Source organism: Solanum verrucosum, unplaced genomic scaffold (assembly GCF_900185275.1).
Source record: "Solanum verrucosum unplaced genomic scaffold, falcon-dt-bn FXZP01000199.1, whole genome shotgun sequence".
In the NCBI taxonomy this organism is placed as follows: domain Eukaryota; kingdom Viridiplantae; phylum Streptophyta; class Magnoliopsida; order Solanales; family Solanaceae; genus Solanum; species Solanum verrucosum.
In genome coordinates, this window is record NW_026020049.1 from 255,606 (window position 1) to 281,981 (window position 26,376).

General features: G+C 35.0%; 2 protein-coding genes across 5 annotated transcripts; both read left to right on the top strand.

Moving 5' to 3' along the window:
- Nucleotides 1-14,480: 14,480 nt before the first annotated feature.
- On the top strand, nt 14,481-16,607 carry LOC125823100 (uncharacterized). Its single transcript, XM_049502521.1, has 6 exons — nt 14,481-14,505; nt 14,620-14,759; nt 14,834-15,382; nt 15,498-16,114; nt 16,226-16,372; nt 16,469-16,607. Exons 1-6 carry the CDS (start codon nt 14,481-14,483, stop codon nt 16,605-16,607), a joined length of 1,617 nt encoding a protein of 538 aa, XP_049358478.1.
- Nucleotides 16,608-20,618: 4,011 nt separating this feature from the next.
- Nucleotides 20,619-21,287, top strand: LOC125823054 (14 kDa proline-rich protein DC2.15-like). 4 transcript variants are annotated; one of them, XM_049502468.1, is made up of 2 exons: nt 20,621-20,877; nt 20,989-21,287. In XM_049502468.1, the coding sequence occupies exons 1-2, from the start codon at nt 20,688-20,690 to the stop codon at nt 21,276-21,278; spliced, it is 480 nt and encodes a 159-aa protein (XP_049358425.1). In that variant the 5' UTR covers nt 20,621-20,687; the 3' UTR covers nt 21,279-21,287. The 4 variants fall into 4 exon arrangements, with proteins under 4 accessions (XP_049358422.1, XP_049358425.1, XP_049358424.1 ...); XM_049502467.1 differs by having other exon boundaries at nt 20,622-20,877; nt 20,983-21,287; XM_049502466.1 differs by having other exon boundaries at nt 20,622-20,865; nt 20,962-21,287.
- Nucleotides 21,288-26,376: the final 5,089 nt, after the last annotated feature.

Here is a 26,376-nt window from a genome sequence, read left to right on the forward strand (position 1 = left end):
ACAGTCTGTGTAAGGATTTAGTCTTTACTGGTAGTATTTCACATACTAAATTGTCTGTCATTTGTGACAGAAAAATGACTAATTCAAGTCAAGTAAATGCTGGAACAGTAAGTGCTGCAACAACATCGGTTGCACACAATCGTTCAAATACTGCCCTAGCACCGGCTGAGAAACCTGCAAAGTTTTCTGGAGTCGACTTCAAGAGATGGCAGCAAAAGATGTTCTTCTATCTGACTACGTTGATTCTGCAGAGGTTCATTAATGAGAACGTTCCTGTTATGTCGGATGAAACTCCGCCTGAAGAACGATTATTGGTAACAGAAGCATGGACACATTCTGATTTTTTGTGTAAATATTATATTCTGAGTGGCCTGCAGGATGATCTGTACAATGTGTACAGTAATATGAAAACCTCAAAAGAACTCTGGGATGCTTTAGAAAAGAAGTACAAAACAGAGGATGCCGGAATGAAGAAGTTTATTGTGGAAAAGTTTCTGGACTATAAAATGATAGACAGTAAGACCGTCGTCACCCAAGTTCAAGAATTGCAGGTCATAATCCATGATCTCCTTGCTGAAGGTATAAATTTATTTAATACCTATGTTGGAAATATTAAGTTTATTCTTAATACTCACATAATCTTTAATGTAGGATTGGTTGTGAATGATGCGTTTCAAGTGGCTGCAATTATTGAGAAGTTACCTCCATTGTGGAAGGACTTCAAAAACTACTTGAAACATAAACGCAAGGAGATGACTGTTGAAGATCTCATGGTAAGGCTGAGAATCGAAGAGGATAACAAGGCCGCAGAAAAGAGATCGCGTGGTAATTCAGCAATATCTGGAGTAAATATTGTTGAAGAAGATCCCACAAAATCAAAGAAAAGAAAGAAAACATCTGGTCCAAAGAGCAATCCTCCTAAGAAGAAATTCAATGGAAGCTGCTTCAACTGTGGCAAACGTGGTCATAAGGCTACTGAATGTAGGGGTCCCAAGAAGGACAAGAAGAAGGATCAAGCAAATTTGGCTGAATCCAAAAGAGAGATGGACGATCTTTGTGCAATGCTTTCAGAATGCAACTTGGGTGGAAATCCAAGAGAATGGTGGATAGATTCTAGTGCCTCATGCCATGTTTGTGCCAACAAAGAATTATTTTCATCATATACTCCAGCACCTACAGATGAGAAGTTTTTTATGGTAAATTCCGCTGTTACAAAGGTGGAAGGAACTGGCAAGATCCTCCTAAAGATGACATCAGGCAATGTGGTGACTTTGAACAGGGTCTCGTATGTTCCGGAATTGCGAAAGAACCTAGTTTCTATACCAGTTCTGACTAAGAATGGATTCAAATGTGTATTTGTTTCTGATAAAGTTATAGTAAGTAAGAATGAGATGTATGTAGGAAAAGGTTACCTTACTAAGGGCCTTTTAAACTCAATGTAATTGCAGTTGATATGAATAAAGATTCTGCTTCTTCTTACTTGCTTGAGTCTAAATGTTTATGGCATGAACGTTTGGGACACGTTAATAACAAAACCTTGCGAAAACTGATTAACTTAAATGTTTTGCCTAAATTTAAGTGCAATAAATCAAAATGTAAAGTTTGCGTTGAATCTAAGTATGCTAAGCATCCTTATAAATCTGTTGCAAGGAGTTCATATCCCTTAGAACTGATTCACACTGACATTTGTGACATGAAGTCAACACCAACACGTGGTGGGAAAAAGTATTTCATAACTTTTATTGACGATTGCACTAAATATTGTTATGTCTATTTGCTAAATGGTAAGGATGAAGCAATAGATGCATTTAGGCAATATAAGACTGAAGTTGAAAATCAGTTGGATAGAAAGATCAAAATGATCAGAAGTGATAGAGGTGGAGAATATGAATCTCCATTTACAGAAATATGTTTGGAAAATGGAATAATCCATCAAACTACTGCTCCTTACTCTCCACAATCTAATGGAATTGCAGAAAGAAAAAACTGAACTTTAAAGGAAATGATGAATGCCTTACTTATAAGTTCAGGTTTACCACAAAACTTGTGGGGGGAGGCTATCCTTACAGCAAATCGAATACTCAATAGAGTACCTCATACGAAGACACATGTTATTCCATATGAGAAATGGAAAGGTAGAAAACCTAACTTGAAATATTTCAAAGTGTGGGGGTGTCTTGCCAAGGTCCAGGTTCCTATACCTAAGAGGATGAAAATAGGGTCTAAGACTGTGGATTGTGTATTCATTAGTTATGCCACAAATAGTAAGGCATGTCGATTTTTGGTTCATAAGTCCGAACATCCGGATATTCATAATAATACGGTAATGGAATCAGATAATGCTGAATTTTTTGAACATATCTATCCGTATAAAACTAGACTTGAGTCATCTAGTGGGGGGTCTAAACAACCTCGAGAAGAACCAAAAGAGAATGAAACCAATGAAGAGAGTCCAAGGCGCAGTAAACGTCAAAGGACAGCTACTTCATTTGGATCTGATTTTGTAACATTCCTTCTTGAAAGTTAGCCTCAAACATTCAAGGAAGCGATGTTGTCTAGCGACTCAACCTCTTGGAAGGAGGCTGTCAATAGTGAGATTGAACCAATCTTAAGCAATCATACCTGGGAGTTGGTTGATCTTCCTCCAGGGAACAAACCTTTGGGTTCTAAATGGATCTTCAAAAAGAAGATGAAAGATGATGGAACTATTGACAAATATAAAGCAAGACTTGTTGTCAAAGACTTTAGACAGAAAGAAGGTCTTGATTATTTTGACACATACTCGCCAGTGACTAGGATTACATCAATTCGGATGTTAATTGCCCTAGCTGCAGTATACGGTCTTGAAATCCATCAAATGGATGTGAAAACCGCATTCTTAAATGAAGAGTTGGAGGAAGAAATCTACATGGAACAGCCTGAGGGCTTCGTAGTTCCCGGCAAAGAAAAGAAAGTATGCAAACTTGTTAAGTCACTTTATGGACTAAAACAAGCACCGAAACAATGGCATGCAAAGTTTGATCAAACCATGTTGTCAAAAGGATTTAAGATCAATGAGTGTGATAAATGTGTTTACATTAAAGACACTACGGGTCAGGAAGTCATTGTATGCCTATATGTGGATGACATGCTGATAATGAGCAAGGACATTGCCAATATAAAAGCTACTAAGCATATGCTTGCTAGTAAGTTTGATATGAAAGATCTAGGAGTAGCCGATTTGATATTGGAAATAAAGATTCACAAAACTCCTAACGGTCTAGCATTGTCTCAATCTCATTATATTCAAAAGGTACTTGAAAAGTTCCAGTATTTGAATTTCAAAAAGGCAAAGACCCTAATTGATATAAACCTTAATCTCGCTAAGAATAAAGGTGAAAGTCAATCTCAATTGGATTACGCCAGAGTATTGGGAAGCTTGATGTATGTCATGAATCGTACACGACCAGACATAGCCTGCGCTATAAGTAAACTGAGTCGATACACAAGTAATCCCAATCAAAATCATTGGTTGGCAATGAAGAGAGTTTTGGGGTACTTAGAAGATACTCAAAACTATGCTTTGCATTACAACAAATATCCAGCAGTTCTTGAAGGATATAGTGATGCAAATTGGATTACCGGGTCAACTGAAATGAAATCCACGAGTGGATATGTTTTCACTATTGGTGGAGGAGCAATTTCTTGGAAATCATCCAAACAAACATGTATAACTCGCTCTACAATAGAGTCAGAATTCATCGCCTTAGACAAGGCAGGTGAAGAAGCTGAATGGCTCCGAAATTTCTTAGAAGATATTCCGTTTTGGCCCAAACCAATGGCCCCTATATGCATACACTGCGATAGTCAAGCTGCAATAGGAAGGGCTGGAAGCGTTATGTATAACGGGAAGTCTCGTCACATAAGACGAAGACATAGCTCTGTTAGACAACTACTCTCTAGTGGAATTATCACAATTGACTATGTAAAGTCAAAGGATAATGTGTCGGATCCACTTACAAAAGGCTTAACTAGAGAGGGAGTTGAGAGATCATCGATGTGAATGAGACTATGGACGAGAATAAGTCATCGTGGCGGTAACTCTACCTAGAAGACTGGAGATCCCAAGATCTAGGTTCAAGGAGATAAAACAAAGTCATAGATGACGGTTCAACATTGTCAAAACATATTTGATGGTCCATTCTCATGATAAGACAATGTTCAGTAACCAGGATAAAGGCATACAGACTTTTTAATGGTTTCTAAGTTTGATACAGGGTATATCAAATGGTGTATCTACGGGATAACACAATTAGAAACCACCTATGTAAGTGTGAAGTGTAAGCCGCTTCAAGGAGAATCCGGTAAGGCCAATTCTCTAAGCACTTATTAACCGAGATGTGTTCATGGCTGAAACGAACAAAACAATGAGAACCAAAAACAGTTCAAGGGTTGATTGTGTGACTTATGTTGTCTAGGTATACACTAAAGCTCGATGGTTCAAAGATATCAAATCAACCGATTGACCGAGTATATCCGATATATGTTCACTACGGAAAGTTTAAAGGGAAACCTACTTATCCAGATGCGATTAGTCCTTACTTACAAGACACAAAGTTTTTCATGAATATGTTTTAACAATAGTCATTCCCCATTCATGTGGGGGATTGTTGGGTTTAGCAAGGTGTGAATGGGAAATAAAAAGAGAAAATGGAAAGTGGAAGAACCAATGAAAATGGGGAAACCAATTTTGGAGGGAAAATGAAAAGTCATCATTGCAAAAGTGCAAATGAAAGGTCATTTTTACCGTATCGGTAGAAGAAAGGAAAATGTTGTCCTTATATTAGGAAACACTTCCTTTAGTTCTTAAAGGGTTAAGAAGAAGGTGCTCCCTCGCGCCGTCGTCGTCGCTCGCTCGGCCTCGGCGTCGGCTTCGGCTTTGGCTTTGGATTTGGATTTGGCAAATGATGTGATTGATTGATAATATTTTTGGACAAAATTTATTTAATCAATCTTGTTAAATCATTTCCTTTCTCTTATAAATTAATTAAGAATGTTAATTAAATAACATAATTAATTTGACGCAACTGAATTTATTTGAAATTCACGTGTAACGGTAATCCTTCCAAAAAGTCGTTACTTTTCCCAAACGGTATTCCTTCCGAAAAGTCGTTACTTTTCCCAAAGGACACAATGTTCTGGAAAAAACGGGTCTGAACAGATTTTCTGAACAGACGTGTTCCTTGCTGCAAATGGCTATAAATAAGAGGTCTTTTTCGTTTTTTCAAACACTGAACTTTTTCCTCTCTGCATACATTGTCTTACATAAATAAAATTGTCGATCGACTGAGTCTGTGTGTGCTCTTGTTGTTGTTCTTGCATTCGCTGAAGGTATTGAAGTTTGAGGTACCGCTACTTCTTTAACAGGTTAATCCGTTTTATCTTGGGAGGAATTAATCTGCAACCTCGGGTACAGTGAGGGGATTAAATTTCTTAAGGAAACACAATGGTTTCTGTGGACTCGGATTAAAAATCATTCTGTCAATTTCATCTTTTTTCTGTTTCTGTATTTTTGACTAACCTAAATACAGGATATAACAAATACTATTATATATGGACTGTCGTTTCTATTTCATAATATATATAAGAATAAGAATATTTATATTTTGGGTTTTGTTCGACTACTCTTTAAGTTTTTCTCTTTTTGGTCAAAAGTAAAAAACGCGTGCCTTTACTCTGTACATACCTTATGTAGTTTGAACTTACTCAATCATTACAAAATGATACTGTTTAGGATCTACCAACATTATAAATTTTCATTGAAGTGAGGTGAGTAAGTCACAACTAAAGAAGCTAAATGAAGATGAAATATTTTCCATATCAGTATCATATATTCTCATTTCATTATTGTATATTCTCTGATTATTCACCTTTAATTACTTGATAGGATTCAGTAGTTTTACTGATATTGTGGGATCTTTTACCACATAATTGTTTTGTATTTAAACAACATATTGTATCAATGAAAGACACAAAACATTTCTCTTGTGTATTCTGCTCCTTTATGGTATTAGAGCTATCAACACTCAAACGAGTATAAACTTGTAATCATATTCCCATCTTATTCATTTTTTCCCCTTTCCTTTCCAAACCACCTAAAAACAATGGTGAACTCATCTGCTTTAGACATCAATCTGAACATCGATGACCCAATCAACACTTCATCCACAATTGTGAATGTTGCTTCAACCAAAACCCAAATCATTAACATCAACCCAACTGAACAACTTTCAATCAAACTTACTGGTGGTGCAAACTTTGCAACATGGAAAGCTCAAATTCAAAAAGTCATGAATGGGTTTGACTTAATGAGCTATCTCGATGGATCCAGATTTCAAAATCCGGTTTCAGCAAGATAATCTCTTCTGCAACGCCTTAATGACATCTGTTGACTCCACCATTGCACCATCAGTTGCCTCTGCTAAAACTTCAAAATAAGCATGGGATTATTTTCATACTACATATGCAAATAAATCTCAAACCCGGATCTGCAGTCTTCGAGATGCATTGGCGAAAGTTCAGTGAGATAAAAAATCTGTCACTGATTATCTCAGGGAGATAAGAACTATCACTGATGAATTAGCTGCTACCGATGCTCGCATTTCTAATGAAGAGTTGGTAGTAAAAATTCTGAGTGGCCTTGGACCTGAATATGAGGCTATAAGTATTGTTATTCGTTCAAGAGACTCTCCTATTTCATATGAGGAATTGGCTCACAAGCTCACGGACCATGAACTTTATCTAAAACAAACTGATAAGAAGCAACCACCAACTTTAATCACTGCTCAAGTTGCACAGAGAACAAATAATCACAATAACAATAGCAACAAGCAAACTCACCGCTGGTTTGGTCAGCCTCAATGGCGTTTGCAAACTACTCCTTCTGGAACACAACAATGGCGTACCCCCCACACTTAAAGCAATGGAAAATTTTCCCAGTCATGGCGTCCCTCTATTCCTTTGCAGGCCAAAATGCAAATCCAATGTCAATTATGTGAAAAATTTGGTCACACTGCAAATGTTTGTCGTTCCAAGTCGCATAACCATTTTGACAATAAGGCTATGTTTGCTGCTCGGTCTTTTCCCAATACTGCTCCATGGATTTTGGATTCCGGTGCCTCATATCATATCACTGCTGATTCTCAAAACATAGCCTCTCCACATGAATACATGGGTCCTGAACAAGTTTCAATGGGTGATGGTAACGGTATTTCGATCACCCACACTGGTTCCGCTACATTAAACTCTCTTAAACATTCTTTTTCTTTACATAATATTCTGTGTACTCCATCTATAAAAAATAATCTTATATTTGTTTCAAAATTTTGTCAACGAAACCAAACATCTATTGAATTTTTTCCTTTCTCTTTTGTTGTGAAGGCACTGACTACGGGGGAACCACTATTAGAAGGACGGATTAGAGATGACTTGTACGAATGGCCAACGTTTGCGACTTCGACACATTCATCTCCTACAGCCTACACGACAAATACTTCTCGAAGTTCTTTTTATCTCTGTGGCATCGTCATTTAGGACATCCTAATATCCGTCTTTTGAAGCTTCTTTTAAGAAATTACCAGTTGCCTTATTTTGATAATTTTCAATCTTGTAATTCATGTCATTGCAATAAAAGCCACATGATTCCTTTCTCACATAACTCTTTGCAAAGTTCAAGACCATTTGAAACACTCTATACCGATGTTTGGGGTCCTTCACCCGTTCTATCCCTTGATCAAAAGCGCTATTACGTCATTTTTGTTGATCAGTTTACCAAATATATTTGGCTCTATACACTTAAACAAAAGAAGTGATGTAGTCAAGGTCTTCTATGAATTTCGGCCACCCATTGAGAACTTTTTCAACACTAAGATTCTCACCTTATATTCTGATGGGGGAGGAGAATTTAAGGGACTAAAATCACTTTTTGCTGAATTTGGGATTCAACACTTATCCTCTCCCCCATATACCCCACAAATAATTGCCTTAGTTGAAAGACGTCATAGGCACATTATCGAAACTGCAAGAACCCTACTTCACCAAGCATCACTACCACCCCAATTTTGGAGTTTTGCTTGTCAAACTGTTGTTTACTTAATTAATAGATTTCTTACATCCTCAAATAATATTTCTCCATATCAAGCTCATTTTGGTACAACTCCTAATATTTTCTCACTTTTTACGTTTGGTTGCTTATGCTACATATCCTTGGCTAAAGCCATATACTAAAAATAAACTTGAACCAAGATCCACACCATGTGTCTATTTAGGATTCTCCACTCACTTTCATAGTCATCAATGCTTTGATCCTGAATCCTCAAAAATATATTTCTCCAGAGACGTAAATTTTTTAGAAGATAATTTTCCTGATGAAAATAATTTTTCCAAGTACAAGGGAATCCCTCAGAATATTTTATGGTTTAATTCCACATCCGATTCAGATACATGTTCCTCTACTCTATCTTGTCCAGATCATACAATATCTTTTCCTATTACTCTAAGAAGTCCACTTCCAATCGATCCAAACTTGGTTGTTCATCCTAATGACTCTACCGCACCAACAAAAGTTGTGCATCCTCCGTCAGAACTTCCAACAATCCGACGAAATCAGGTAACTTCCTGCCCTCTATATAATTCATTTTTTACTGTTGAATCGTCCACAACTCCCCCTTCTAATTCCCTTCCCCAGCAGCAACACTCACCACAACTTAACCTCCCTTCTCAGACCAACCAGTCTTTACCACCACGACGCCCTGTTACCCGCTCCCAATATCAAATCACTAAGCCTAATCCAAAGTATGCATCTATGGCCACCCTTACATCCCAAATACCACCAGTCACAGTTAAACAAGCTTGTAAGGATCCACAATGGAGACAAGCTATGCAAAGTAAATTTGACTCTCTCATGAGCAACTAAACATGGAACCTTATTCCTCCATCTGATCACCAAAATATTGTGGAGAATAAATGGATCTTCCGTATTAAGCTCAAACCTAATGGATCAATTGAACGGTAGAAGGCCCGCCTTGTTGCCAAAGGTTTCACTCAACGGCCTGGAATCCATTATGTTGACACTTTCAGTCCGGTTGTCAAACCAACAACCATTCGAACAATACTTGACATCGCCACACAAAACAAGTAGCCACTCCATCAACTAGACATAAATAATGCTTTACTACAAGGTACACTGACTGAGGAGGTCTTTATGAAACAACCGAAAGGTTTTGAGAATCCTGATTACCCAAACTATGTATGCAAACTAAACAAAGCCATATATGGTCTCAAACAAGCACCCTGTGCTCACAATTTTTCTCATTTCTACTGGATTTCACAAGACTCATTCTGATCACTCTTTATTTACCTTACACTCTCATAACACTGTCATTTTCTTGCTTGTATATATAGATGATATTGTTATTATAGGAAATAACTTGCAAACTATTCACAACATCAAGACCACACTCTCCAACCGTTTTTCACTCAAAGACCTTGGACCACTATATTTTTTCCTAGGCATTGAAGTCCTTTCACAATCAACTGGATTATTTATTTCTCAAACCAAGTACATAATGGACATCTTGTAAGAGTTCTCTATGCAGGACTGCCAGATGTTTCTACACCATTATCCACCAAGATTTCACTTAGGTTGAATGATGGCTCCTCTCATATAGATGCAAAACAATAGCGAAGTGCAATTGGCAAGCTCCAGTATCTTGCATTTACTAGACCAAACATAAGCTTTGTTATTAATAAGCTCTCCCAATTTATGCATCATCCATCTCACACACACTGGCAAGCAGTGAAGCGCCTCCTTCAGTATCTCAAATCAACTATCCATCATGGGCTTCTTTTTCACCATGAATCTAATGCTGCCCTTCATGTTAATACCAATGCAGATTGGGTAGGGGACCACGATGATCGTACCTCTACTTCTGCTTATGTTATCTATCTTGGCTTAACACCAATTAGTTGGTCATCAAAGAAACAAAGAACAGTCGCCCGACCTTTAACTGAGGCCGAGTATCGTGCCGTTGCTCATGCTGTTGCAGAAACAAATTGGCTTACCAATCTTCTCAAAGAGTTTCGTATCTCTCTTGATAATGTACCAACTATCTACTGCGACAACATTGTCACCACCTACTTCTGCCAAAATCCAGTTTTCCACGGTAGAATGAAGCACATAGCCATTGATTTCCATTTTGTCAAGGACCAAGTCCAACATCAACAACTCCGGATAGTACATGTTCACTCAGCTGATCAGCTAGCTGACGTACTTACAAAATCTTTATCCAAAGCCCAAACTCAATGGGTTCTCTCCAAGTTAGGGGTCGTTCCACCACCCGCTAACTTGCGGGGGGCATAAAGAAGCTAAATGATGATGAGATATTTTCCATATCAGTATCATATATTCTGATTTCATTATTGTATATTCTCTGATTATTTACCTTTAATTACTTGATAGGATTCATTAGTTTTACTGATATTGTGGGATCTTTTACCACACAATTCTTTTGTATTTAAACAACACATTGTATCAATGAAAGACACAAAACATTTCTCTTGTGTATTCTGCTCCTTTAACAACTCCATGTTTTAGTGGCGACCTTGAAGTACTTACAACTACTTTCGAAGCGGAATATGATTTGTGGCAATATATGAAATCGCCACAAAATAGATATTGTAGCGACTAAACTAGCCACAAAAAGTATACCAATATGCCCAAATGAAGTTCCACAATATTCCTCTGTCGTCGCCACAAATGAAGTTCCACACGATGTAGCCACAAAATGGATAAATACGACAGAGGAACATTGGCTGGCGCCATGTACTAACAATATTTTCCCATGGACAGCCTCCATGGGAAAATACAATAGCAACACTTTTATATTCTTGGGCCTTAAGTTTTTATTATTCACAAAGTTTTTGTTCTTTAACATTTACTCTTATTTCATTGAATCGTTCTCGGAGATAAAGCTAGCAACACCAGATTCAGTGCTCATCTGCATTAAGTTTCATATGACTCACTTTCTATTTTACTTTATTGATCACTTTTACATCGTATTTTACTTATTAATACTGTAATATTTTAACTGCTAATATATAATCAAAATGTAATGAGTTAAACTAAGGTACAAATTCTTGACCTCATACAAATTTAACTGTACCATTATTAGTGTAACTTGTTTTTCCTAATTTCATTAGAATGATTCTTTTCCTCATTATTATAAAAAAAAAATTATTTATGTTTTCCAAAATATTTGACCTACCGAACATACAAAAGTTGTAAAACACTTTCTTATGCTGCGTGCTGTTGAAATAAAAAAGTTTCTCACTGATGGAAATCATTTTTATTGTTTACAACTCTAATATTGCTAGCTAGCAAATGGAACCTTCTACTATAGTTATGCCCGTGACTTAACTGGAATCTGCATGATATAGTTTAAGGAATGCCCTTTTCCTAATTTTCCACTAACTAACAAAAACTAACCTCCATCGTTAGTCTCAGCGAGAAAAAAGGTTTCGCACGCACAAATATTCTATGACTTTAGAATATCTAAAAGTTCAAAGTTCAAACCCTCGAGCAAAAAACAATAATAAAAGAAAACAATTAGGATGTAGACAGAGGCAGAGCTAGGTGGGGGTTCGTGGGTTTGGACGAATCTCCTAGCTTTCCCGTAAAGTTTGTATTTGTATTAAAAAATTAAATAAATATATATGTCTATTAACTTGTGAACCCCCTAACAAGATTGATTGATAGTCGAGTGGTAAGGAAGAGCGGTGAAAATGCTTTTCACACATTTGTTGTGGGTTCCAACACCTTTATCTTTTGTTTTATAATTTAGAACTCTAAACTCCTAATTCTGGCTCAGCCTCTGGATGTAGATATCGTTTGTTTTGATATGACAACTAAACTAATATACTTCACAACATGACCTGCGGGAGTAATTAACGTAATTAGGTTAATTAATGCAACAACCACATCCCGTGATTCTAAATGAGGCTCCTGCTTATATTTCAAAGTTTTGAACTGTTTGCAACAAATCTAGAGTGCAATTATAAATAAAATACGACTAAACATAATTTTTTTGATAAACATTATAGGTACAAATTTGTTTATTAGCTTGATTCTTCTCTCTTAAGATTTTTCCGTGATTTGAGAATCATTAATGATGTATTTCTCGAACTAGGACGATTTGAACTTACTTGAGATTTATTTGATCTCCATTGATTTTTGTGAATATTTGATGAATTTGCAAAATATTCGAGATGTCTTTTCAAGGGAATATAATACCTCTTGGGCATAACCTAGGATTTAAGGTAAAAAGTAGCTTCCAAGAACCCTAACTGAAATAGAACTCGTATGGTAGAGTCCTACAAAATTTCGATGTCTATATGATTATAAAAATGATATTCCATGTTTGAAAGAACAAGAAAAAACAGTAGAGACCACAACCCGATCGAACCTACAATTTTTTTTTCTTTTTTAATCCTCAACTATAGAAGGGAACCGTTATGAAAGCAAATAATGACAATGGGTAAGAGTTTATATTAACGTCCTAAGAATTCCAAAATTGTCAATCAAATGTGGATTAATTTTATAAACGAATAATTTTTTTCATATCCACCTACCAAATGTTGTATTAATTATATACATGAGTAACTTTTTTCTTATCCATCTATCAAACGTCGTATTAATTATATACATGAATAATTCTTATCCATCTATCAAACGTCGTTTAAGTTATACATACTCTAATACATGAATAAGCTAAGACAGGTTCGAGCCCTGGGTATGTGGAAAATCCTGTTGGGAGCGCCACCTCCGAATGAACCCTGCAGAGCACGATCCGGATTTAGTCGGAGCTCCAAGACACCGGATGGAAAACCGAAACAAAAGAAAAAAGAATAAGCTAAGACTTGTTTTATACCGCTACCAAACGACCCCTAAGGGTGTAGATAGCGTTTGTGTTGATATGACAACTAAACTAATATATATACTTCACATCATGACTAATTAACGTAATTAGGTTATATAATGCAACAACCACATCCCGTGATTCTAAGGCTCCTACTTATATTTCAAAGCTATGATCATTTATAAAAATGATATTCCATGCTAAAAGAAGAAGAAAAGAAACAGTAGAGACCACAATCCGATCGAACCTATAATATTGTTTTTTTCTTTTTTCATACTCAACTATAGAATAGAACCGCTGCGAAAGCAAGTAATGACAATGGGTGAGAGTTTATATTAAGGTCTCAACTCTCAAGTAATTAATATTCTCTTTGTCTCAATTTATGTGACACAGTTAAAATTTTCAGATTCAGACTTTTGAACTTTGACAGTAAATTCAAAAATAAAAACTTAAATATTTTTTAAACAAGATTTTTATATTTGAAAACTACATAATGTTTCCTTAGTATAAATTACAATAATTACTCCCTCCGTTCTTTTTTAGTTGTTAAATTAACTCTCAAAAAACACAACATGACACCTAAAAGGGAACAGAGGAAGTAATAACTTAAAATATTTAAAAGACATATAAATAAATTCCGGTAAAAAAAGAACTTAGTTGATTTGCCGTATCCATTTAATAATTTTGAGAAAAAAGATTAGTTTGTTTTGTTCCAATTTACATGGTTTTCCATTTGATAATAAATTAAGATGAAACAGTTTATAATTGACGTACAATATCTGGGGAGAGTTGGCAAAATAGCCACCATAAAGACTTAATGTGTCATTAAGTCACAAGTCTTGAATAATTTGTAGTATACCCACTATTAATGACATCATCCACATGCCCTAATTAACACATACACAAGACCCCACTTAGTTTTCATATCTCCACTTTGATCTCCCCCTTCTTTTCCAACTAATTCGGAATAATATATTTATTTGCAATTGTTAAAATTTATATTAGAAAAAGAAAAGAATCTCCAAACGGAAACAAGAGTAGCTCGTTTTTGCTGCTGTTGACTTGTCGATTCCGGCGAGTTTTCGGGCCATAATATCTATTTCCAAGGTAAAATCATCATCCTACTCCATATTCATGTTTACTCCATTTTCTTTCAAAACCAAGATTCAAATTAGTTTCCCGCCATTTTAGAAATTTGAGAAATCTTCCATAATAATCACTTGATAACTCATTATAGATACATTTTAGTAGTTTAAAAGCATTAAAAATTTGTTTCGCCATTGCAGGAGCTGAATTTTGAACCCCAATCTAATCTAGTCGCATTTTTGTACGGATTTCGTACCTCATAGACTGATAATGTAATCTATTATCGATATTTGTAGTTTATAATGACAGTAGCTGAATTTGTTGTTGCTGGTGGAAGATAATATGGGAGTATGGGAGGAGACTCCCAAAAGCTGAAATTGGAAATATTTTAGTAAGACGAAAGTTCCCATTACGTTGCGTCGCAATGGTTCATATGACGATATGATTGCAAGCGTAATTGAGGCCTGTGAGTTAACTTGCGAGCCAAATGACTTGGTGATTAGCTATCAAATGAATGGAAAGGGAAAAATACATCCCACATTCATAAAAAATGATTGACACGTTAGCTTGTACATGTTAGATATTGGTATTGATAGCTCTAGGCCTACATTGAGGATACACGTCAATGCGAGGCCTCCAATTGAATCAACAAATTCATTTGACGACGATAATGATTCTATTAGAAATGAAAGATTGGGTGACATGCAAAGGAGAGCTTGGGTGATCATTCAAATGAAAGTTTGGGTGATCATTCAATGAATATACATGATGATCTAATTAATGTGGAAAATCAGATAGTAGATGCGGAAGATCCTGAATGCGAATGTTGTAAAGAAATGCAGGGAGAAGAGGAATTGAGATCACAATCCAACCATTCCTTCTCCGATGGAACTAATTTATGCATAAATCAAACTTTCAGTAACAAGAATGAGTTGCAATTGTTATTAGCCGAAGCGGCGGTAAAGAAGTCTTTTGATTTTGCTACTTTGAGGAGTTGTACTAAATATTTAAAGGTGAAATGTGTATCTCAGAATTTTGCATGGATGTTGCGAGCGAGAAAATATGAATGTTCAGATAGATTTCGTATCTACAAGTACATTGGCAAGCATAGTTGTGGCGTTGAACATGCCAACAGTAGCCATAGAAAAATCTCAATCAAAGTCATTGCTTCACTTTGTGTAAATATGTATCGTGATGGCAAGGGTCCAAATGTTAAAGAGATTCAAACGGTTATGTTTAATTCTTTTCGTTGTAGTCCAAGTTATTGGAAATGTTGGAAGGGAGGTATGGTTGCCAAGGAGATGGTCCAAGGGACAACGGAGAACGGATATTCATGCTTATCGGTTTTTTCCTACACGTTCGAGACACTTAATGTTGGTTTTTAGCTATTCTATCTTGGTAAACAAGGATAGTCATATGTTCATGTATTATTTCTTAGACTTTGATGCTTGCATTAAGGGATTTGCCCACATGAGAAAGGTAATTGCGGTTGATGGCACTCATTTACATGGTAAATACGAGGGCGTGTTGTTGAGCGATGTTGCACAAGATACGGAGAATCATGTTTATCCAATTACTTTTTGTGTCGTGGACAAAGAGAATGATGCAACTTGGACATTCTTCTTTGAGAAATTGAAGGAGATTGTGGTCAATGAACCAGATTTGTGTTTTATCTCCGATAGACATAAGAGCATCGCCAACAGTATTATGAACGTTTACAATCATGCTCACCACGGATATTGTATGAGGCACCTCGATGAAAATTCCCGCGTAAATAATCACTATGGAGATAACCTTTATCTTTACTACAATGCGGCAAAGGCTTATTCTTCGGAAGAGTTTGACAATCATTTTGTCGAATTCAAGAACAAATGTCCCGCGACAGCCGTCATCCTTGAGTATGATATAGGTTTTGAGAAGTGGAGCAGGACACATTTTCCTGGCAATAGATATGATGTGATGAGCACAAATATCGACGAGTCACTCAATGCTATGTTGATAGACGAAAGAAAGTATCCCGTGGCATCAATATTTAATTCGATTGCTAAGAGGTTTGGAGAATTGTTCAGGGAGAGGCATGCATATATACTTAAATCAATGGGTAATCAAATGGTACCTTCTGCCGAAAAAATTGCAAGAAAGAAAATGATCTAGGGCGACTCTTTATCTGTGGAGAACGTAACCAGGGACGGCAATCAATTTATCGTGTTCGGTGGTGATGTTACTTCCTATGTGGACCTACTGGAAAAGTCATGTTCTTGTAGGGAATATGACTTGATCAAGATACCTTGTGCTCACGCGATGGACGATTTGCGATCGAAACATGGCAACGAGTATGGTATGGGCATTTATAAGTACTCTTCACCTTTGTATAAAGTTGAATCATACCTCCTTGCATACTTAGATTCCATTAATGTTGTTCCTTTCAGGTCGGAATGGTGTGTGCCAGAAGAATTGCATAATGTGAAGATTTTTCCGCCTCTTGTCAATACCAAGCGTGGAAGAAAACGTGTCAAAGGTGTCGGTGAGAATTTCAAGAGCAAGATAAGTGTAACATCTCGCAACTAGAAAGAACTAGAAGGAAGTTTAAAATCTGGAAATAGTTATTTTTGGGAAGAATTTAAAAATCTGGAAATTTGGTAAAGGTGTTAAAGTGAATTTTTGGTCAACTTCGAACGGCCATAATTCCTAGATCAGGATTAGTTATGTGTGATTCCAGAAATGGTTGGAAAGCCCTTGGAACGATCTTTCCAATGCCGCCATGTTTGAGTGATTTTGAGTTCGTATGAGCAAGTTATGCAATTCGGAAGTTGGGTTGTTCAAATATGAAAATGTCCAATCCGGATTTAAAAGGGGTATTTTAGTCTTTTCCTTGCCCTATTATTTTAATTCATTTTTAGGAGATTAATTGGGGTAAAACCAGATTATTGTTAGTTTAGAAAAGTTAGAGTTCACGCTAGGGCTTGGAGAAAAGAGAAAAGAGGAGAAAAGAGAAGGAAGTTCAAGATTCGTCGAGATTAGCTTGTGGATTTCTTCGGGGGTGATCCCTACAAGGTATGTGAGATCACATAGCGTTTGGTTAGTTCACCCACGCGCCAATCATGATTCAATTTCAGCGAAGTTATTAGATTTGAAAGTTAATCCTTGAGTTGTTGATGAAATTCATTTTAATTCTTGTGGGTTGTGTTGTTGGAGTTTTCTTGAGATTGATTCATGTTGTTAGTTGTTTTTTTCCGAGTAGAATTTGATGTATATTGAGGGTATAAATGATTCTAAGTGCTTAGGGAAAGGACTATTGAAGTTTAGAGATGAAAAATGAGTAAGAAAAATCGGGAATTTTCTGGGCAAGGGCTTGGGGCACCGCGCTTCCCAAAGCGCCACAAAAGTTGGTGACGCACCAGCCAGAGCACTACAACTTCAGCTCTGAAATTTGTGCTCTGGCGCCCCGTGCCTCTCAGAGCGCCAAGGTCGCTAGTTCCTCCCATTTCTTCCCCAATCTTTCGTATTAGTTCCTTAGCAATGTACCTATATTTTCTAGTTGATTCCAACGCTCTAAGGTACATCTAAACATCATGAAATCATCCATAAACTTGAGATCATGAACCTTGAATCCATAATCCAATTCAAGGAAAGTTAAGAGTCAAGTCAAGAGAAGTTCTTAGAGTTTTCCAAAAGTCTTTTCCAAATGTTTTAACTTTGTTTTAAGACTTAAAGTTCAAGTTGAGTAAAGATTAAAGAGTAAGTTTGAAGTTCATTTTTTCAAAATTATATGGGAACTATGTATTCCCAAAAAGGGTTTAAAATGTTTTCACATTTAAACAAGAAAGGAAACCTCGATTTCCAAAGAGCCTTCGGGCTAGTTTTCAGAAAAGAGTAACCGCTTTCTAAATGAAGAAAGAGGGGAAACTTTGATTTCTAAGATAGTCTTTGAGCTAAATTTTTGAGCACTAATCTCAAATCACAGAAGAAGTATGTTTTTTTTAAAAAACATAAGAGCTAGTATATTTTGGGAGTAATATTGAGCACCCAATTGGGGGCGAGCATGAGTTCAGATAACTCACGTCTCCATAAACCATGTACCCACCATGGGTAGAAAAGGGTCATACTTTTTAGATGAACCCTTTTCACAATAGACTAGTGGATCCACTTAGTAGTTCAGGTCTTATACCTCTGGCAGGGTATAGGATGCACTGGTAGCGTGATGTAGATCGTTGTATCATCCCTATAGCTCTTATGTGATGGTTGTCTATTAGAGAAACTCCCACAAAAGTTATTGAATTTTTATATACTTCAGTTTATTGTATTTTTATATACATTTCAGAGTTATATTGTATCCTTGTATATACACAGAGTTGACATCATGTTTTTAAACAACTTTTCTTTATATTGCACTTGTTTTAAACTGCTTTATATTGAAATGATTTCAGTTAAGTATTCATGAGTTGAGAAGTTAAGCGTTCCTTTTAGATTCCCTTTCATGCCTATGTTGTTTTAGCATTCCAACTCACATACTCGTACATTCAATGTACTAATGCCAGTTGGCATGCATTGTCTTATGATGCAGATATAAGTAACTATGATCGGCATCCAGCGTATCATTGATCCAGTGAACAGTTCAGAGTCTGTTGGTGAGCCTCTTTGCATTCTGGATTACTCATTTTCATTATTTTCAGTTTAGTATTAATTCATTAGGATGTCGTGGACCTGTCCCGACATCCATCTCAGTTGTTTAGAGGCTTCATAGACGGACAGTCAGTTGGTTAATTCAGTTTTCTTTACTTTTCGTTTCATATGTTTAAAGACTTGAGTTTGCCTAAATGGCCAGTTGAATGTTCCTTTATGATATTCTAGTTCTTCATAAATGTTTATGTGATGAGTTAAGTCTTCCGCTGAGTTAGTAAGCCAGGTCAAGGGTTCGCTTGAGGCCAGCATTGGTCTTCGAGTGCCAGTCCCGCCCAGGGTGTAGGCTTGGGGCGTGACAAGAAGGAACAAATGTTCAATCTGTAAGAGAATCGGACACAAGAGAACTACATATGTGAACAACAACAAATCTTAAAGAAGCTTGATTGAATTTGTTTTTGTAATCAAGCTACTGTTATTTTTGGTGCCAGCATTTTGGTCAATTTAGTGTCATCTATTATCATAATTAGTCGTGATCTAATATAGATTAATAAAAAAATGACATACATTTTGTACGCTATCTATTAATGTTTATTATCGAGTTCACTCGTTCTCTATTAAACTGTGTATTATTAATATATGAAAACTCATGGTATTCATGATGCAATGATTTTAATACATGAATTAGAATGATTAAAGAAGGAAGTGTTGTAAAAAAAGTCATAATCTGAAGTTGTGTATTATAATGCATGTGTATTATTATTATTATCATGCATATTATTTTTAATGCACCTAATCAAACTCTCCATAAGAAATAATCTAAGTATAACTAATCCAAAAATGACTAATACAAACATTATCTGAATATACACTCTACCAAACGCACCTTAAAGAATTAATAAAAAATCATATGTTACTGTTGAAATATGTATATGAAAATATGTACTGGTTGTCAAATTATATAGACCCCTTACACAATCGATGCATATTTCTGTGTGTGGTGTGTGTATGATCAATGAGATTTACACTCTGACATTAGTAAGGTATATTCGGGTTTATGTCTATTTTAAAGCATTGTCGATACTTCACCTACTAGAATCGGACACTTATATATAGACCAAAACTAGTAGAATTTAGAAAATACAACAATTAATTAATAATAAATTATATTTTTAAAATTTATCCAATTAAATGAGTTTAAACAAGTCATATGATCATGTAAGAGTCCACATAAATTGGGTGTGGTGATTAGAGATGTATGAGGAAAAGGTGTGGTTATACAATCAACATCCTTAGAACAATGTTTGAGAAAACATAAGTATGTTGTAAGGATATCACTTGTTTAACGACACATTGTTGATTGCCACCCCTATTTATGTAGACTCATACATTATCACATGCTTATGTTCTAAAGATGTTCATTGTATAACCACACATAACAAGTTACATCCTTACATCATACTTATGCTTTCTCAAATATTGTTATAAGGACGTTGATTGTATAACCACAACTCTTCCTCATACATCTCTAATCACCACACTCAATTTATGTGGACTCTTACATGATCATATGACTTGTTTAAACTCATTTAATTGGATAAATTTCAAAAATATAATTTATTATTAATTAATTGTTGTCTTTTCTAAATTCTACTAGTTTTGGTCTATATATAAGTGTCCGATTCTAGTAGGTGAAGTATCGACAATGCTTTAAAATAGACATAAATCTGAATATATCTTACTTAATATTATATTTTTGGGAGTAGTATTTGAGCTAATTTCATTTTTAAAAAATTGAAGATTTCATGAACAAATTCTCAATCAAACTTAAACTATTTAACTCTCGAAAAATGAAAAATATTATAATTTAGGGAGTATTGTTTTTAGAACTGATTAAAAAAGTGAATAGTGTAATTTAGGATAGAAAGAGTATTATATTCCTTGTAGCAGTATAAATACCCTGCATGCCATTACATTTGTTCATTCATCTTTGCAACGATTTGTGTGCTTTAGCTTCCTTACAATAACATGGCTTCTAAAACTAAAGCCTCATTGGTTACCCTTTTCCTCTCCTTCAATCTCCTCTTCTTCGCCATAGTCACTGCAACTAATACTGATTGTGCCTTCTGTCCTTATCATCCTCCTGGTAGCGGTGGCAGTGGAGGTGGCGGTTCAGGCAGTGGAGGTGGAGGTTCGGGCAGTGGAGGTGGAGGTGGAAGTGGAAGTGGAGGTGGAGGTTCGGGCAGTGGAGGTGGAGGTGGAAGTGGAGGTGGAGGTTCGGGCAGTGGAGGTGGAAGTGGAGGTGGTGGTTCGGGCAGTGGAGGTGGAGGTGGAGGTGGAGGTGGAGGTGGAGGTGGAGGTGGACAAGTAAGGTGTCCAAGAGATGCTTTGAAACTTGGTGTGTGTGCTAATATACTTAATTTGGTGAATGTAGTAGTGGGGTCTCCACCAACTTTGCCATGCTGCAGTTTGATACAGGGACTGGCAAATCTAGAGGTGGCAGCTTGTTTGTGCACAGCCATAAGAGCAAACATACTGGGCATAAATCTGAATGTGCCACTCACTCTTAGCCTCATTCTCAACAACTGTGGAATGAATAATAGTGGCTTCACTTGCTAAGCATTCTGCTCTTTCAAATATGTCTCTTATCATTATCATGAATTTCCTTGTCTGTCCTTGTCTTATGATAGTTATATTGTTATAAATAAGCGAATTTGCAACATCACCTTATTAAGCAAGATTCGTGAACCAGTTGATCATTTTACATTTGTGGTTTAATACTATTATATATGGACTGTCTTTTCTATTTCATAATATATATAAGAATAAGAATATTTATATTTTGGGTTTCGTTTGACTACTCTTCTAGTGTTTCTTTTTTTGGTCAAAAGTAAAAAAACGTGTGTCTTAACTCTCTACATACCTTATGTAGTTTGAGCTTACTCAATCATTACAAAATGATTGTTTAGGATCTACAAACATTATTAGACCACAAAATTTACATTGAAGTGAGGTGAGTAAGTCACAACTACATGTTTTAGTGGCGACCTTGAAGTTGTTACAACTACTTTCGAAGCGGAATGTGGTTTGTGGCAATATATGAGATCGCTACAAAATAGATATTGTAGCGACTAAAGTAGCCACAAAAAGTATACCAATATGCCCAAATGAAGTTCCACAATATTCCTCTGTCGTCGCCACAAATGAAGTTCCACACGATGTAGCCACAAAATGGATAAATACGACAGAGGAACATTGGCTGGTGCCATGTACTAACGATATTTTCCCATGGACACCCTCCATGGGAAAATACAATAGCAACACTTTTATATTCTTGGGCCTAATTAATAAGTTTTTATTATTCACAAAGTTTTTCTTCTTTAACATTAATTTATTTCATTGAATCGTTCTCGGAGATAAGCTAGCAACACTGGATTCAGTGATCATCTGCATTAAGCTTCGTATGACTCACTTTCTATTTTGCTTTATTGATCACTTTTACATCGTTTTTTACTTATTAATACTGCAATAGTTAACTGCTAATAATAAAAATCTAATAAGTTAAGCTAAGATGCAGATTCTTGACCTCATACAAATTTGACTGTACTATTATTTCGATAAATAACTAGTGTAACTTGTTTTTCCTAATTTCATTAGAAAGTCGTTTTCTTCATTTTTATAAAATTTGTTTTATTTATATTTTTCAAAATATTTGACCTACTGAGCATACAAAAGTTGTAAAACACTTTCTTATGCTTCGTGCTGTTGAAATAAAAACGTTTCTCACAGATGGAAATCATTTTTATTGTTTACTGCTCTAGTATTGCTAGCACAATATCGGATTAATTTTATACATGAATAATTTTTTTCTTATCTACTCAAACGTTATATTAATTATATATATGAATAACTTTTTTCTTATCCATCTATCAAACGTCGTATTAATTATAGACATGAATAATTCTTATCCATTTATCAAACACCGTTTAAGTTATACAGACTTTAATACATGAATAAGCTAAGACTTGTTTTATGCCGCTACCAAACCACCCCAAGGGTGTAGATATCGTTTGTGTTGATATGACAACTAAACTAATATATATACTTCACATTAGGGGTGTACATGACCGGGTTGATTTGGGTTTTTCAAATATCAAACCAAACCATTTGTGTAAAAATTTTAAATTTATAAACCAAACCAAAGTAATAAAATTCGGATTTTTTCAAATACCAAACTAAACCATTGTGTTGAATTTTTAAATTTATAAATCAAACTAAACTAATAAACCTCGGATTTTTTTTCCAGATTTTCGGATTTTTCAGTAAAGTTTGCATACAAACATATAATTAACTTGTGCTCCAAATATTTCTTTAGTCCAACCAAAATACAATTATCTAACGTGTTTCTTAAGAAAATAACACAAAATATGAGATTAGTATTGATGACACTAAAATATTCAACAAAAAATAATAATAAAATCATCATATAAAATAAACATTGCAAAGTCATAATGAAAATGATCATAATTTAAAAGTACTAAATCATGCTAAAATAAGTTTAATAAATATTAGTTACATTACTAAATATTTAAGAAAAATTAAAATTAGATTATGTATTTTAATTGTCTAAACCAATGTAAAACTAAAGAACAAATATTCAATATTATTGTCATTCTTAGTGTTGAATTAATTTTCTTTTTGCATTAGTATTAATTTGATTTTGATTTAAGTTGTATTATAATTATCAACATCTATAAACTATAATCTTTATTGGACCATTCCGAATTCTAAGTTTTAAACTTGAAATAATATATTAAAAGATAAAAACTATGAAATAGTATAAGAAATATTTTAAAATTATATCAAAGTAAATATTTTTATGTATAAAATAAAATTTTAAAATTACATATGTAATGTCGGGTTGTTTTTTTTTTACTTAAAACCAAACCAACCTAAATATAGTCAGGTTTTTTTTTTCAATACCAAACACTAGTCGGATTTTTTTTCCGATTTGACTCAATTTACGGTTTGGTTCGATTTTCGATTCAATTTTGTACACCCCTACTTCACATCATGACTAATTAACGTAATTAGGTTATATTATGCAACAACCATATCCCGTGATTCTAAGGCTCCTACTTATATTTCAAAGCTATGATCATTTATAAAAATGATATTCCATGTTAAAAGAAGAAGAAAAAAACAGTAGAGACCACAATTCGATTGAACAAATAATATTGTTTTTTTCTTTTTTCATACTCAACTATAGAGTAGAACCGCTGCGAAAGCATGTAATGACAATGGGGTGAGAGTTTATATTAAGGTCTCAAGTAATTAATATTCTCTTTGTCTCAATTTATGGGATACAACTAAAATTTTGAGAGTCAGCAAATTTCTGAACTTTGACCGTAAATTCAAAAATAAAAATTTAAAATATTTTTGAAACAATTTTTTTATATTTGAAAACTACATAATGTTTCCTTAGTATAAATTACAATAATTACTCCTCCCGTTCTTGTTTAGTTGTCATAATTTCCTTTTTGAGAGTCAAACAATATGAATTTTGACTAACATTTTAAGATGTATATTTTCATCATATTTATATGAAAAAAGTTGTAATTTATAGTACTTTCCGTGTTATTATAACCTAATTTAGCTTTGAAAACTAGTCAAATTAACTCTCAAAGTGCGCAACATAACAACTAAAAAGAATCAGAGGGAGTAATAACTTAAAAAATTTAAAAGACATAAATAAATTCCGGTAAAAAAAAAAAAAAAAGACTTAGTTGATTTGTCGTATCCATTTAATAATTTTGAGAAAAAAGATTAGCTTGTTTTGTTCCAATTTACATATTTTTCCATTTGATAATAAATTAAGATGAAGTAATTTATAATTGGAGTACAGTATCTACATGAAGTTTGTCTTGACATACAGTTATTATGTTCATACAGTTCAAAATTTGAGTTCTCAGATAAACGCATAGGGGATATATTTTTAGGTGAAAGTCTAGGTTGATGGCATTAAATTTGAAAAACAAAATGTAAGTACATTCTGTAGAGATGACTTTGATCACTGGAATTTCTAATTAAATACTAGTGGAGACTAAAAAGTAATTTAATATTTAGCAACAGCCATGGAGCTAGCATATATGCAGGCTGTAATCAGCTAATTAAGTCACAAGTCTTGAATAATTTGTGGTATACCCAATATTAATGACATCATCCACATGCACTAATTGGAACATACAAAAGACCCCACTAAGTTTTCATACCTCCACTTTGGTCCCCCCTTCTTTTCCAACTAATTTGGAATAATATATTTATTTGCAATTGTTAAAATTTATATTAGAAAAAAGAAAAAAGTCACCAAACGGAAACAAGAGCAGCTCGTTTTTGCTGATGTCGATTTGTCGATTCCGGTGAGTTTTCCGGCCATAATATCCATTTTGAAGGTAAAATCATCATCATCTCGTACTCCATATTCATGTTTACTCCATTTTTTTTCAAAATTAGTTTCCCGCCATTTTAGAAATTTGAGAAATCTTCCATAATAATCACTTGATAACTCACTATAGATACATTTTAGTAGTTTAAAAGCATTAAAGATCTGTTTCGCCATTGCAAGAGCTGAATTTTGAACCCCGATCTCATCCAGTCCCGTTTTTGTACGGATTCCGTACCTCATAGACTGATATTGTAATCTATTATCGATATTTTTAGTCTATAATGGCAGTAGCTGAATTTGTTGTTGCTGGTGAAGATTATATGGGAGTATGGGAGGTGACTCCCAAAAGCTGGAATTGGAAATCTTTTAGTAAGACAACAGTGCCCATTGCGTTGCATCGCAATGGTTCATATGACGATATGATTGCAAGCGTAATTGAGGCCGGTAAGTTAACTTGCGAACCAAATGACTTGGTGATTAGCTATCAAATGAATGGGAGGGGAAAAATACATCTCACATTCATAAAAACTGATCGGAACGTTAGCTTGTACATGTTAGCTATTGGTATTGATGGCTCTAGGCCTACATTGAGGATACACGTCAATGCGAGGCCTCTAATTGAACCAACAAATTCATTTGATGATGACAATGATTCTATTGGAAATGAAAGATTGGGTGATCATGCAAAGGAGAGCTTGGGTGATCATTCAAATGAAAGTTTGGGTGATCATTTAATGAATATACATGATGATCCAATTAATGTGGAAAATCAGTCAGTAGATACGGAAGATCCCGAACGCGAATGTTGTGAAGAAATGCAAGGAGAAGAGGAATTGAGATCACAATCCAACCATTCATTCTCCGATAGAACTAATTTATGCATAAATCGAACTTTCAGTAACAAGAATGAATTGCAATTGTTATTAGCCGAAGCGGCGGCAAAGAAGTCTTTTGATTTTGCTACTTTGAGGAGTTGTACTAAATATTTAAAGGTGAAATATGTATCTAAGAATTGTGCATGGATGTTGCTGTAACATCCGGTAATTTGAAATATCTATGAAGAAGCTTAAAAATCGGAAATAGTCATTTTTGGAAGGAATTCGAAATCTGGAAAATTTGGCTAAGTGTGGAAATCAGTGAGTTTTGGCCAACTTTGAGCAGTCTTAAATCCTAGCTCAGGATGACTTAGGAGTAGTTCCAGTTATGGTTGTGAAGCTTGTGGAATGATCTTTCCAACGCCACAAAGTTTGCTCAATTCCGAGTTGGTATGAG